General features: G+C 42.9%; 1 protein-coding gene across 2 annotated transcripts in view; it reads left to right on the top strand.

The window, feature by feature from the left end:
- LOC146037071 (diacylglycerol kinase eta-like) overlaps nucleotides 1–13,180 on the top strand; it is a 130,476-nt gene that overhangs the window by 101,089 nt on the left and 16,207 nt on the right. For both annotated transcript variants that reach the window (XM_083160979.1, XM_083160980.1), the window contains exons 9-20: nucleotides 10–112; nucleotides 1,233–1,395; nucleotides 3,146–3,254; nucleotides 3,357–3,496; nucleotides 4,768–4,849; nucleotides 5,104–5,195; nucleotides 6,104–6,203; nucleotides 7,890–8,139; nucleotides 8,241–8,345; nucleotides 9,313–9,412; nucleotides 9,891–9,998; nucleotides 12,347–12,443. In XM_083160979.1, the coding sequence (XP_083017105.1) occupies nucleotides 10–112; nucleotides 1,233–1,395; nucleotides 3,146–3,254; nucleotides 3,357–3,496; nucleotides 4,768–4,849; nucleotides 5,104–5,195; nucleotides 6,104–6,203; nucleotides 7,890–8,139; nucleotides 8,241–8,345; nucleotides 9,313–9,412; nucleotides 9,891–9,998; nucleotides 12,347–12,443 (1,449 nt within the window). The remainder of the gene's footprint in view (nucleotides 1–9; nucleotides 113–1,232; nucleotides 1,396–3,145; nucleotides 3,255–3,356; nucleotides 3,497–4,767; nucleotides 4,850–5,103; nucleotides 5,196–6,103; nucleotides 6,204–7,889; nucleotides 8,140–8,240; nucleotides 8,346–9,312; nucleotides 9,413–9,890; nucleotides 9,999–12,346; nucleotides 12,444–13,180) is intronic.

A 13,180-nucleotide genomic window follows, 5' to 3' on the forward strand; every position in this document is an offset into this window, starting at 1 on the left:
TTTCTTTAGGTGCACAGTTCATGTAAGGAGCAATTGGGGAAGATTTGTCCACTCGGAGCCTGCAGAGTCTCTATAATCCCGCCCACTGCGCTGAACAGCATTGACTCTGATGGTGAGTGTCTAGCATGAAATGAACACGTACAGTATTGAACACACACTACAACTTATTCAGAGCATGGATGGATTGAATTGTGCTATTACCAAATATAAACCATAGATATTCTGTGAATAGTATATAGCAGACATTGGGAACCTTTGGCACTACAGCCGTTGTTGAACTAAATATCCCAGCATGCCCTGTCTTATGCCACGTCTCTTGGAGAAATAATAAACTCTTTCATATCATTTCTCTGTGGATGGTATCTAAATCTTTATTTTGTCTCATACAGAGACCAATGTACTAAGCCTTGGGGAATGATAATGTGAGGAACCACCAACCAATTCTTTTCTCATTAGCCATTACTATAATAGGACAACCACTGCCCCCTTTTGACTTAAAAAATCCAATTTTTTTATTATATTCTATTCAAGTCACTGCCCCTCAATCTCTTTACGCCTTGTCAGTATTTCACCAATCAGTGTCATCATTTCAGTTAATCAGTGCCAGTTACTGTCCCCTCATCTCCTGTACAACCAAGACTCAGAATGTCAACTCCACCACACTCTAGTCACTACGCCCCACGTCTGCACCTGTCATTTCCCTTTTTTTGTAAGATGAACCTCAAAAATCCCAACTAAAACTGGGAGGGAGACAAGCTGTCAGACCGAACTAGGAGCCTGATTCGCTGTGTGAAATTGCAGAGGTCTGAGATCCAATAGCCGCCATCCAGACAAACCAAAAACCCGCCCCTTGCAAGTTTGGGATTGATTTGCAGCTGGCCAGTGATCAGCGATCCATTCGCAAACTCACTGACCATTGAATGATTTTTTGCAGTCTGTGCAAGTGTGCGTAACTGACACTTCCATAACTGTGCGAAAGAGACAGGCGTGATTCCCAATTGTCACGTCCCACTGGTAACACCCACTTCTACCTCTCCTCCATCATCTGATAGATCCAAAACACTCAACCTATTATATACATTGCAATCGGTTAGTTTAAACTGACTGTTATTTATTGCATTATAAATGGGCAAAAACTATTAGAGAAATGCTTTTTCAAAAATATAAACTGATGTGTTGGGCGAGCCGTCCTTTGGGATGCATTCAGGAGCGTATTCCGTCTGCTGTTTTAGGTTTCTGGAAAGCTACATCCCCTGTCTCCTGTGCCAGTCCACTTCTTGTCTGTGTGAACTCAAAAAGTGGTGACAACCAAGGTGTGAAGTTCTTGCGCAAATTCAAGCAGTTTTTGAATCCAGCCCAGGTTTTTGACCTCATGAATGGGGGTCCGCAGCTTGGGTGAGTATCCCAATATTGTTATTTATAAGTAGCTACACATATGGATCGTTCATCTTTTAATGAGTTTAGCAGTTAGTATAACGGAGTAAAAAAAACATACAGGGCAAAATTTACTAAGACTACAACTACAGTATGTCTCAGTCGTATTTGTATTTTGTATATGACTGAACACAACTGCTATCAGTAGAGCATATAATACTGCTTTCACATTGCAGATATGGGTAATGACACGGTATTCTTAAATGGGACTTTAAAACGGGTCTGAGCCTTGAGACCTTTCACATTGCAGGTGAAAACCGTTTTAGAAATCATTTAATACCATTCAAACATTCAACCCGTTTAACCCCCAAGGGACACGTTTAAAGCCATTGAAATAGAGCCATTCACACTGCCTAAAAAACGGCTTTAAAATGTGTAGGACTCTGCTTTTTAACCGTGTTGAAATACCGGTTAACTTTAACCGGTAAATCAACTCTGGCACCTTCACATTGCAGCCTTAAACGTTTTAAAATGGGAAAAAAACAGCAATATACCGTTTTAAAAGTGCAATGTGAAAGGGGTATGATTTACACATTCGTATTCCGGAGTATAATTTACAAAGGTGTCATATTTTTTAAGATTTGTATTTTTCGATGTTGTCGTATTTTTTGGAGCACTTTTATACAACTTGTACTAGAATACGCCTAGTACACGCATGTTAAAAGTCTGATTGTGTGAAATACACCTGAAAATGAAGGTGTATTTTTCTGGAGTATTTTGAAATACGACTTGATAGTAAATTTCAAAATTCATTAGAGTAATGTCAAATTCGAGGCATATTCTTTCAAAGGCGTATTAATTCATATTTTTTTGTAAAAATACAAATACGACAGGTTGTTACGGTCGTAAAATACAAAATACTAACCTTATTTCACATTCGTAAATTACAAAAATTCTAATACGTGCCCAAATTCCTACCACATTTTGCTTAGTAAATTCCCCCCATTGTTTCCCCCCAGCACACTGAATGATACTAGTAACCAGAGTTAAACACCCCAAGTTAGCAGAATTTAGAGATCTTGGTTACATATATTTGCAAATACATGGGTAAGCCCCCAAGCTGTCCGTCAAGGTTTCTCTGAGTATTGTCAGTTATTATAACTGCAAGTGTGGAAAAATCTTTTTTTTTTTACATTTTTAATTGTTAGATATGGTTTAAATGGAGATTTGAAGAAAGAAAAAACCTTCCACAAAAGTCTTGGATTGTTTTGAGAGCAAATGTAATCTAAAACAATTGCATTTGTCTAATTCCGTCATATTTACTAACTATATTCCAAGAAACCCCTGAAATAATAACGTTTAAAGGGAAGAGAACTGTCCTACTACATCTAGTTTCAATACACCAAACAGGTGTGAGTGTGTCACCAGGTCCCTTGCATCCTTGCTAGTGTCTATACAGGTGTTGCATATCACATTAATCAGCACAGTCTCCTGGTTATACAGACTCAGAGACTCAGCCGCATACAGATATACAGGTGTTGCATATCACATTAATCGGCACAGTCTCCTGGTGTGTTCTAGCTGCATTCCATTCAGATCATGTTTGTCAAGAAAAAAAATCCCCCAATTCTAGCAGAGTCTCACGGTACCTGGCGCGCTTAGAGACACTGTTTGGTGCAAATGCATCAACTCAATGGGCATCTATAAAATATTTACTCTGAAAAGTAATACAACATATAATATTTATTATACTTTTCCTTATTTTTCCAAGGCTTCGTCTGTTCCAGAAGTTTTCAACCTTTCGTATCCTCGTTTGTGGGGGAGATGGCAGCGTTGGATGGGTACTTTCTGAGATAGACAAGCTGGGGCTTCACAAACAGGTAGGACATTAGATTTGCGTGCTTAGACTGCTGATTTGTATTATTAACCAAGTTTAATGGCTTATTCTTACTTTTTTTATTTCTTAATTTTCTGTTTTTCAGTGCCAACTAGGGGTATTGCCGCTAGGCACAGGGAATGACTTGGCGCGGGTGCTGGGATGGGGAAGTCTGTGTGACGATGATGCACAGCTGCTCCAAATACTTGAGAAGCTAGAGCGGGCCACATCCAAAATGCTGGACAGGTAACGGGTGACCCTTTATTTCAATTATTCAGAATTTTTTAATTAACATGACTAGGGCTCCTAATATAGAAAACCTGGAGTTCCACCTGATTAGGTGTTTGCCTAATTAAAGGACCTCATTATCTCACACACATTTCTGATGTCAGTGGACTGATGCTTTCTTTCTTGCACATGCATTCCCATTCATAACCATTCAATCTAAAATACGGACGTTAAAAGCTGTACGGCTGATTTACTATCAGCCGAATTCGGGTGAATTTAAGTTTTTACGAACGAATGGTGTAAAATGATGTTTAAAAAAGGAAACCACAAACTTCCATTCAATGCGGCCGGCGTGGGGGTTAAAAGACAGGTATCGCCGTAAATAAGCGATCCTCGACGTTTAACCCCCACACCGGCTGCTCGCCCTATTCTACATTCCGCGGGAATCCTCGCTGTCAGAGGACGGCGAGGATTCCCCTGCATTTAGCCGCGAGCCTCGCTGTTTTAGCAGCCGCACAGGCCGTTTCCCCATTGCTACAAAAATCTGAAGCTAGCTGCTGTACCATGGAACAAGTATACTGAGGAGGGATTGCACCGCTGACTGAATGCTGGCTAACACTGCACAGAAGCTCTGGTGCCTGGAGAACACACTAAGGATAAACTTGCTGACACTTGCTGATTACCGCACAGATGTTCCAGATGGAGAGTGTACTGCAAATGGAATGCTGCGGCTTGCAGAGATTGCTGAATAGTACTTGGAAGATCAGGAATCCAGAAGCTGCTGGAACTGGAGCCAGGAAACAGTTTACAACTGCAGTTGTTCTGGCGGGTGTGGTACAGGGTTCCGACAGTCATTAGCCCGACTGGCACCCGTTCTGGCACTGTACTGCTGTAACAGAGACATTTAAATATAGTACCCAGGATCCCTTCTAGTCATCTGTAAGAAAGGCAGCCTCTGATTGGAGGACCTGGAGTCCGATGACTGGAACCAACATGGCAGCTCCCGTGCAGTACTGGGTCAGGGATGTGCAGTGGGGAAGGACTATGTAGCTGCATTTGAATAAAGTTGCAGTCATACCACCAGCAAAAGACGCAGACACAGCCCCAAAATGAGCTCCATAAAATGTACAGAATTGTATTACTATTTGTCATGTCCATTTGTGCTCATCTGGAATTTTACTTATGGGAAAGGAGCGATAAACATAATTCCTACTATTTGTTGGTTGCTTCACAATATGTATGTATTTACCACTTAGAGCTGTCTTATTTCCAGTCTTTTTAACCCTTAGGTGGAGCATTTTAACATATGAATCCCCGAAACATTCGCCGCCATCAATCAGAGAAGATGAGAACGGAGAGCCCCGGATTCAGGTAAGTAAATCAGTGCCATGGAGACCTCATGCAGTTTCATTACATACAATTACATGTTGTTTCCTTAGTCATGGCCAAGCCTTTTAAATTAATGCCCCTTTAAAACATCGGACAGACTCTGTGGCGGAAAATCACTGATGCCTACGTATTGCAGGCTATTAAATTTACCCCAGAGTTTGCTTTGCTCATTTAGGGAACATGATGACCCAGTTTCTATTTGTCATTTACCAATATTTTTATTTAATTATTGTCAGGTGCAGATTTCTCAGTATGCCGACTCTGTGGCTTTCCACCTAGCTAAGATCCTGGAGTCAGACAAGCACTGTGATGTCATTTCCTCTGCCAAGTAAGTCCGGCCGCCGGCTGCTGTAGATTGTACTTTTGCTAGCAGAATACAATGATATTAGAAATACCTTTGCTGCAAGATAACAAAACATGGTGTGATAGTAAATCAAGGAAAAATGGTTGCATACAAACAGGTATATATAGGGCCCTGTACGCAGGGCTGCAAATTCACTGCCTGGTGATTGTTGGACGTCTGTAAGAATGGATCTAGTGAAGGCTAGTCTTCGCTGTCCGTATGCAGGGTGATTGACACACTGCAGATGTTTGGCGGAGGTAACGCAGTGTTTTCTGGAAGTGCCACAGAAAACGCAGGCATTCCCTGGCCGTTGGGAGGGAGGGGCGCTGACATCATCTCCTCCATGGCAGCACCGAGTGAGTCCAGACTTACCGTGCGCCTGAGATGCCGCCTGGCCGAATACCCAACACCGAACCCCCTTGGTACCATGCGAGGGGATGTGTACAAGAACGTGAATGATTTATCTTTCCTTCACAAATAAAAATCAGTGAAAACTGACTTTTATTTACAAGCGCTACGACAAGTAAGGGGCAGACGGCTGAGGTTCTGTGACATCAACCACTTTCCCCCGGCAGGCATCGGGGGTAGCCGAGTGTTCGCATGCTCCGGCGCCATCACCGCCCCTGTCCGGCCCTCCCTCCCCGCAGCGAACGGCCGGCGAATGTGTAACTCACCGAAGCTTCTAAACACATGCTTCTACAGCATTTTAAATAAAACGGTGGGCCACCGAAACCATTGCCAGCGTGCGTAGATTAAATATATAATGCTGTATACAGTAGTCCTGCTGGGCAGGAATTGGGGTGGGGGCAGCAAAATCCTATTGTAACTTATTATATCATATTATGTTCTACTTGGTCACTTACTAATGTGTTCCATCACTTACCCCCGGACAGGTTCCTGTGCCTTTCTGTTAATGATTTCGTCACAGAAGTGGGGAAGGCGTATGAGCGAGCTGCAGAGAATCACGAGGAAGCGGACAACATGACTAGAAAGGTAGAACGTTGTCATATCAGTGATCTTTTGTGTATTGAAATCTGTGGTTCTCTCAAAAGATTGGGCCACAGAGTAAAGCCCCATACACACTAGAGGATAGAGTAAAGCCCCATACACACTAGAGGAGATAGTAAAGCCCCATACACACTAGAGGAGATAGTAAAGCCCCATACACACTAGAGGAGAGAGTAAAGCCCCATACACACTAGAGGAGATAGTAAAGCCCCATACACACTAGAGGAGAGAGTAAAGCCCCATACACACTAGAGGAGAGAGTAAAGCCCCATACACACTAGAGGAGAGAGTAAAGCCCCATACACACTAGAGGAGATAGTAAAGCCCCATACACACTAGAGGAGAGAGTAAAGCCCCATACACACTAGAGGAGAGAGTAAAGCCCCATACACACTAGAGGAGAGAGTAAAGCCCCATACACACTAGAGGAGAGAGTAAAGCCCCATACACACCAGAGGAGAAAGTAAAGCCCCATACACACTGGAGGAGATAGTAAAGCCCCATACACACTAGAGGAGATAGTCAAATATATCGCTCGGAAGGGTCCTTCTCAGTGATATCTTCTTGTCTAGTGCGTACACATAATATTATTAATGATGCGCTCCCCCCACGCATCATTAACAGCTCCCTCCCCCGCCTGAACATGTACAGATGAGGGAGGTACTCCTTAAAGGTAGCCATGTTATGGCTGCAGCACTGCACCCCGTCCGGTCCCCCCCCCCCGCCGCCAATATGGGCTGTAAAAAGTTGTAGTTGATTAAAATCTGAAAGCAGTAATATTATGAATCTGGAACTAGAAGCTAAATAAGGTTCTACTTGCTTTGAATACAAAAAGAGTAGGATGGGACAGTCAGGTAAAAGAACACATCCGTCTTTGACATGCCGGTAATGTAAATTTGGCATTCTGGGAGACTCACAAATTTCTGGGTATTCTCTCATAGTACTTACAGAATATCATCCTCTTGGATCCCTTCCATTTCCCATTGAAGGTTGTGCGATGGGTTCATGAAGACGGTAATACTTGGATTTTGCAGGGAGCTATTGATACAAACCGCATCACTACATCCCTTGTACTTGTCCCTTGGCTAAGAAGAAATAAGTTAACCCTTACTGGTCTGGGCCAGCATAGCCTGGATCTTAAGTTTAATTTTGCTTCCCCAGCGATATTTTGATAAGTTGTGGGAATAAGAGAGTTCTGTCCCAGAGATGCCGTAAAACCAGCCCTGCTGCATTGAAAAACATATAAATGATTGCCAATAGATCCTCTGGGCCCAGGTACTGGACATTGACACGAGGCTGGCAAGAGCTGTGTGGTCATCTCACCTTGGAGCGTGGCATTGCAACCCTTGCAGACCCATATACCAGACGGGCTTGGCACTCCTATAAGTCCCACCATCACAATGGCTTTATCCGTTGTCCCACAGCTGCTCATTCCACAATTTGATCTTTTTGAGGCTTCGGGGGCGGCTTAAGGTCACATATTTATATTGAGAATGTAATATAATGTAATATGGATATGTGCAGGGCCAACATGGTACTCGGAAAAAGGGGGTGGACTGAAGGTCAGTCCCGGGCCCCACGATTCCTAGTTGGGGCCCTGGATATGTGTTTGTATGAAACGGGGACTAAATGCCCATCTATGAACCTGAGAGTTTTATTAATCTTTTACAGTGCTCAATGCTTAATGAAAAGCTGGATTCGTTGGTTAGGGCTCTTAACGAAGAGTCTTTGGCGTTACTGTCCCCCTCCCCACGGAACCTCCACCCTGACTCTGCACTGAAGGAAAACAGCAAGGAAGTGAACGAGAAGGGGGACCATCTGGAAGATGTAGCAACAATCTTCAAATCTAAGGAGCAGCTGATGCTGAGGGCGAACAGCCTAAAGAAAGCTTTGAGGCAGATAATTGAGCAGGCGGAGAAGGGTGAGGAGACGTACCTGGGTTTTCTTTTCTTTTAAAATAATCGAGTCCAATTGCCAAAGTTTCATTATTCATCCGAGTTTATCATTTTGCTTCAAACGCAGCTGTGGACGAGCAGAACAAACACACTCAAGTGTTCAGTGGGTCTGCCACGTCCCCGCTCCAGAAGGAAAGCTCCGAGGAATTCCTTAAGGAAGCTGAGAGGCTGGGTAAGACTTTATAAACTGGACGACGGAATGTATTGTGTATTGCTTAGATAACATGATCTACACTATGTAATATTAAGCATCCAAACAGATGGGGTATCCATATGCAAATATAGGATTTGTAAGAGTAAGTTGAATTGGAAACAAGGGAGGCGGGTTGGCCAGCAATGGTAACAGAACTCGCCCCCCTCGCGGCCTGTTCTTGCCCAAACAACAATCCACTGTAACAAAAGTAGGACATATAGCCACGCTTACAGTACTTAGAGGCATTACATAGTTGGGCCTAATTGACCTCTTAGGGGATATTCTGGTTCACTTGCAAAGGCAAATTCACTCTCAGATGGACAAAACCATGTGCATTGCAGGTGGGGCAGATGTAACATGTGCAGAGAGAGTTAGATTTACATGGGGTGTGTACTTCAAACTGATATCTATATTGCAGTGTAAAAATAAAGCAGCCAGTATTTACCCTGCACAGAAACAAAATAACTCACCCAAATCTAATTCTCTCTGAACAAGTTACATCTGCCCCACCTGCAGTGCACATGGTTTTGTCCATCTGAGAGTGAATTTGCCTTTGTGAGTGAACCAAAATAACCCCTTTAGACAGAGGTTTCCAAATGTTTCTGGCTTATACGCTATCATTTTAAGAATTTGCAGAATTTGGTCTGAACCCCAGCAACCAATGATGGTCTTTTATCTTGTGAAATTTTGTCCAAATGGTTACCCTCTAGGAAAGAGCAAACTGATTGGGTTTTCCCTAAATCAGGCAGGTCCAAACTGTGGCCATCCAGCTGTTTTGAAACTACACATCCCAGCATGCCTTGCCAGAGTTTTGCTATTAGGGGATGCTAAAACTATGGCAAGGCATGCTGGGATGTGTAGTTTCACAACAGCTGGAGGGCCGCAGTCTGGACATTCCTGCCCTAAATGCAACATAGTGGGTGAATGATATTATGTATATTTCCAGCATACAGACGTGGGACCGTTTCATCGACCACATCTTCTATCATCCTGGATCGGCCCTACGCGTTCAGTCCTCTGCACTTCACTGAGGATCCCAACTCTGTGTAAGTGTGTTATAAACATCCAGCTGTACAGTGCAATGTGTGACGGACAGGAACCCGGCATTCTGGGTAATGTGCCCTTTTCTGTGTTTGTCTGATAAAATGCAGGCATGCCCAGTAGTTTTTGAGGAGGGTCTGTGACGTAACTCCCAGCCTATCTCAGTGGCAGATTAGCGGCAGCCACAGACCTGCGTACATTTGAGCTTCGATGCTTTGGGATTTGTGTATGGATTTGGGAGTCGATGGCGGTTAGCGATCCATTCGCAAATCATTTGCAATTTTCCCTGGGGTGTTTTTTCTTTCAGGTCGGATGGCGGCTTTCTCCTGTCAGTCCACTGCGAATATTCTGTTGGGCCTTATCCATATGGAATAACGCCCTAACTCAATAGTTCTGGAAAGTTCTGAAGACTGCGGCCCAGTCTGTATTGTGTATGTATTATGTCCCTATTGCTCAGTAATTTATTTAATATTTCCATTGCAGGCAATTTTCAGAGAGATGCACTATGAATAATTACTTTGGGATCGGTCTGGATGCCAAAATTTCCCTAGAGTTTAATAACAAGAGGGACGAACACCCCAAAAAATGCAGGTACTGTACTTATCAGTTTTCCCTGAAACATTGGGTTTGATTTTCTATTTCACTCCGACTAATCCTGTCTATGCTTCTCGCTGCTCCAGCATCTCATGTTGCCCAATGTCCTAGCTTTGCTCGTACACTGGGCCTGATTCAGGCTGATTTGCAGCGATTATCGGACAGTGCACATGCACAAGCAATCCCTGCAAAGATTCTGAGCCCAGAGATCAGATCTGAATCAGCCCCATTGTTTTCCTCAGAAGATTTCATCCCTGTTCCATGTTTGTCATGTTTAGAATTAAGAATATTGCAGGCAATTATTGGCAGTGTATTCCATTTACATTCTACTGAGTGTCATTTACAAGGGGATAATTAATGGGGGCCTGTCTCATGGTCCAGTGATGTTATTGGTCAGTTTTGTTTCTTTATTCGAGACCTATGTACTAAGAAGAAACAGTATGGTCAGTAGGGGCGGTGTAATGGTTAGCGTTACTGCCTCACATCGCTGAGGTCATGGGTTCGATTCCCACCATGGCCCTAACTGTGCGGAGTTTGTATATTCTCCCCATGCTTGCGTAGGTTTCCTCCGGGTACTCCGGTTTCCTCCCACAATCCAAAACTAATTAGCTCCCAACAAAATTAACTCTAGAATGTCTGTGTGTACATGTACGTGTGGTAGGGAATATAGATTGTAAGCTCCACTGGGGCAGGGACTGATGTGAATGTTCCAATATTCTCTGCGGAATATGTGCGCGCTATATAAATAACTGTTAATAAATAAATGATGATAGAAATGCACAGAACATTTGATGGAGAGTGCAGCTTACGTGGGAAGGCTTCCTCTGGCCTACTCAGCATGAGTGCTTAGGGATAGTGGCAGCCAGCTGTCTCCTCTGACAGCCTGACTCGCATACACTTAGCTGAGATTTAATACTGCGTCTATTCTCCCTCCGCAGCCTGAGCTCTCTCCCAGATAAGCTTTCCGGAGAAACAATGATTTGTGTGCGTAATGCTGTAAAGCATAAAATGTCATTACTGGATCTGGCGACAGGCGGCTTAAGCTTAAAACGTTATCTGTCAGTGTCTGCCGTTATCTATAAATTAGCATTGGAAACGTGAATTCCTGTTTAGACGCTCTTTGTGGCACAGATTGTGTTAGGTAATGTCTTTACGTTATATAATACTTATCTTCTCTTTCATGTGTTATGCTGTAAAGCGCTGTGTACACTCACGGTGCCGCAGTCATAGACAGTACAGCATGTACTGCTGGGCCAAATGTAATAGGGTGTGATAATCAGAAAGTGAGAGATGTTGGGAGAGGTTACCTTTTTTTTTTTTTTTTTAAGCGGCAATTATGTACATGGCAAAATCAACCTGGTTTTGCAGTGTACATGATTGCCGCTTTAAACAAAAAAAAAAACACAGGAAAACTCTCCCAACATCTCTCACTTTCTGATTTTCACATCCTATTGCATTTTGCCCTATATATTCTATTTATAGTAATGATTATATGGCCAGTTATGAAATCACAATTACCGTTTATATGCATGTGAAATTAATGTTTTATATGAACTTTCATGTTTCAATTTTGGGATCTGCCCCCTGTAAAATGAGTACTTGAATTGTACCTGTAACACGTAAGATTGTAAATGTACATGGACCACCATTCACTGAGAGTACAGTATATACATCGCTGTATACTCCGGCACTACCTCCTACACCAACCACTTCTGGAACTAATTATTATATATTTCAGATGATATATAACAGGGGTGGCCAACTCCAGTCCTCGAGAGCTACCAACAGATAATGTATTCCTGGTCTTGCAGAATCACAAGTGAAGTAATTAGCTGCAAATGGGGATCTTTTAAAATATGTCAGTGAGTAATGAGTGCACCTGTGCACCTGTCGGGTGACCTGGAAAATGTGACCTGTTTGTAGCTTCCTAGAACTGGAGTTGGCTACCCCTCCCCCGGGAGCCCAAATCCACTCCCTAGCATGTCGGTGGATACATTCTCCAGGTTTTTTTTAAAGCGGCAATCATTTACACTGCACAACCAGTTTGATTTTGCAGTGTAAATGATTGCCGCTTTAAAAAAAAAAAAAACTGGAGCTTTCTTACCAAATCTCTCACTTTCTGATTCTCTCGCCCTATTACATTTCCCCCCGAAATCTTTTTTTTCTTTCTTTATAAATACAGTCAAAAGCTTAATTCCATTATTCATGGCAATCTTGCTCAAATAGACAAATAGAAAAGATTGGATTTGTTGTGGCTAGCGTTTGACAATTTTTCTTTTTCTTTGGTTATTCATCCAATCAATATAAAGATGCTAGAATACTGTGCACCTTCTATTACTCTGTAGTAGCCGAACACGAAACATGATGTGGTACGGAGTTCTGGGGACCAAGGAGCTCCTGCAGAAGACATACAAGAACCTAGAACAGCGGGTGAAACTGGAGGTGAACATAGTGTCACACTTATACCCATCTAGTATAATGGCTGGTCTCAGTAGTTCATTTTTAATACTTTATACAGTATGTACAGTACCTCAAATAATTTCTTCATTTAAATATCTTACCAAGACGGATTTTGATCTTGCATGTTACTTATTATTAGGGGTGCACCCTACCCTCCATATTTAAATAGGGACAGCGCACACCTAAGGTGTGCCCCTAAAGGAGGCATGGTCTCATGGGGAAGGGACATAACCACACGATAGTGAACCTTATTTACATTACACCACACAGTAGTGCCCCTTACACACATTATGCCACACAGTAGCAGTGCTGCTTACACAATCTCATACCTCCCAACATGACCCATTCCAGGAGGGACACAATGCTCTGCTCCTGCACTTCCCTCTTGATGTGTGATTGTGGAACACCTTTTTTACCAATTAACCAGTTCAATGCAGGTGAAGGCAATCATACATTAAGAGGGTAGTCCAGGAGCATAGCATTGTGTCCCTCCTGGAGAGGGTCATGTTGGGAGGTATGCATTCTGCCTACACAGTTGTAGTGCCTGTTACACATTATGCCCACCATAGTAGAGCCACATACACATTATATCACACAGTAGTCGTGTCTCTTACACATAATGCCACATATTAGTAGTGCTTCTTACACATTATGCTACATAGTAGTAGTAGTGCCTCTTACTCATTATACCACATAGTAGTGCTGCTTTCACATTATGC

Source organism: Crinia signifera, chromosome 9 (assembly GCF_055691185.1).
Source record: "Crinia signifera chromosome 9, ASM5569118v1, whole genome shotgun sequence".
Taxonomy (NCBI): Eukaryota; Metazoa; Chordata; class Amphibia; order Anura; family Myobatrachidae; genus Crinia; species Crinia signifera.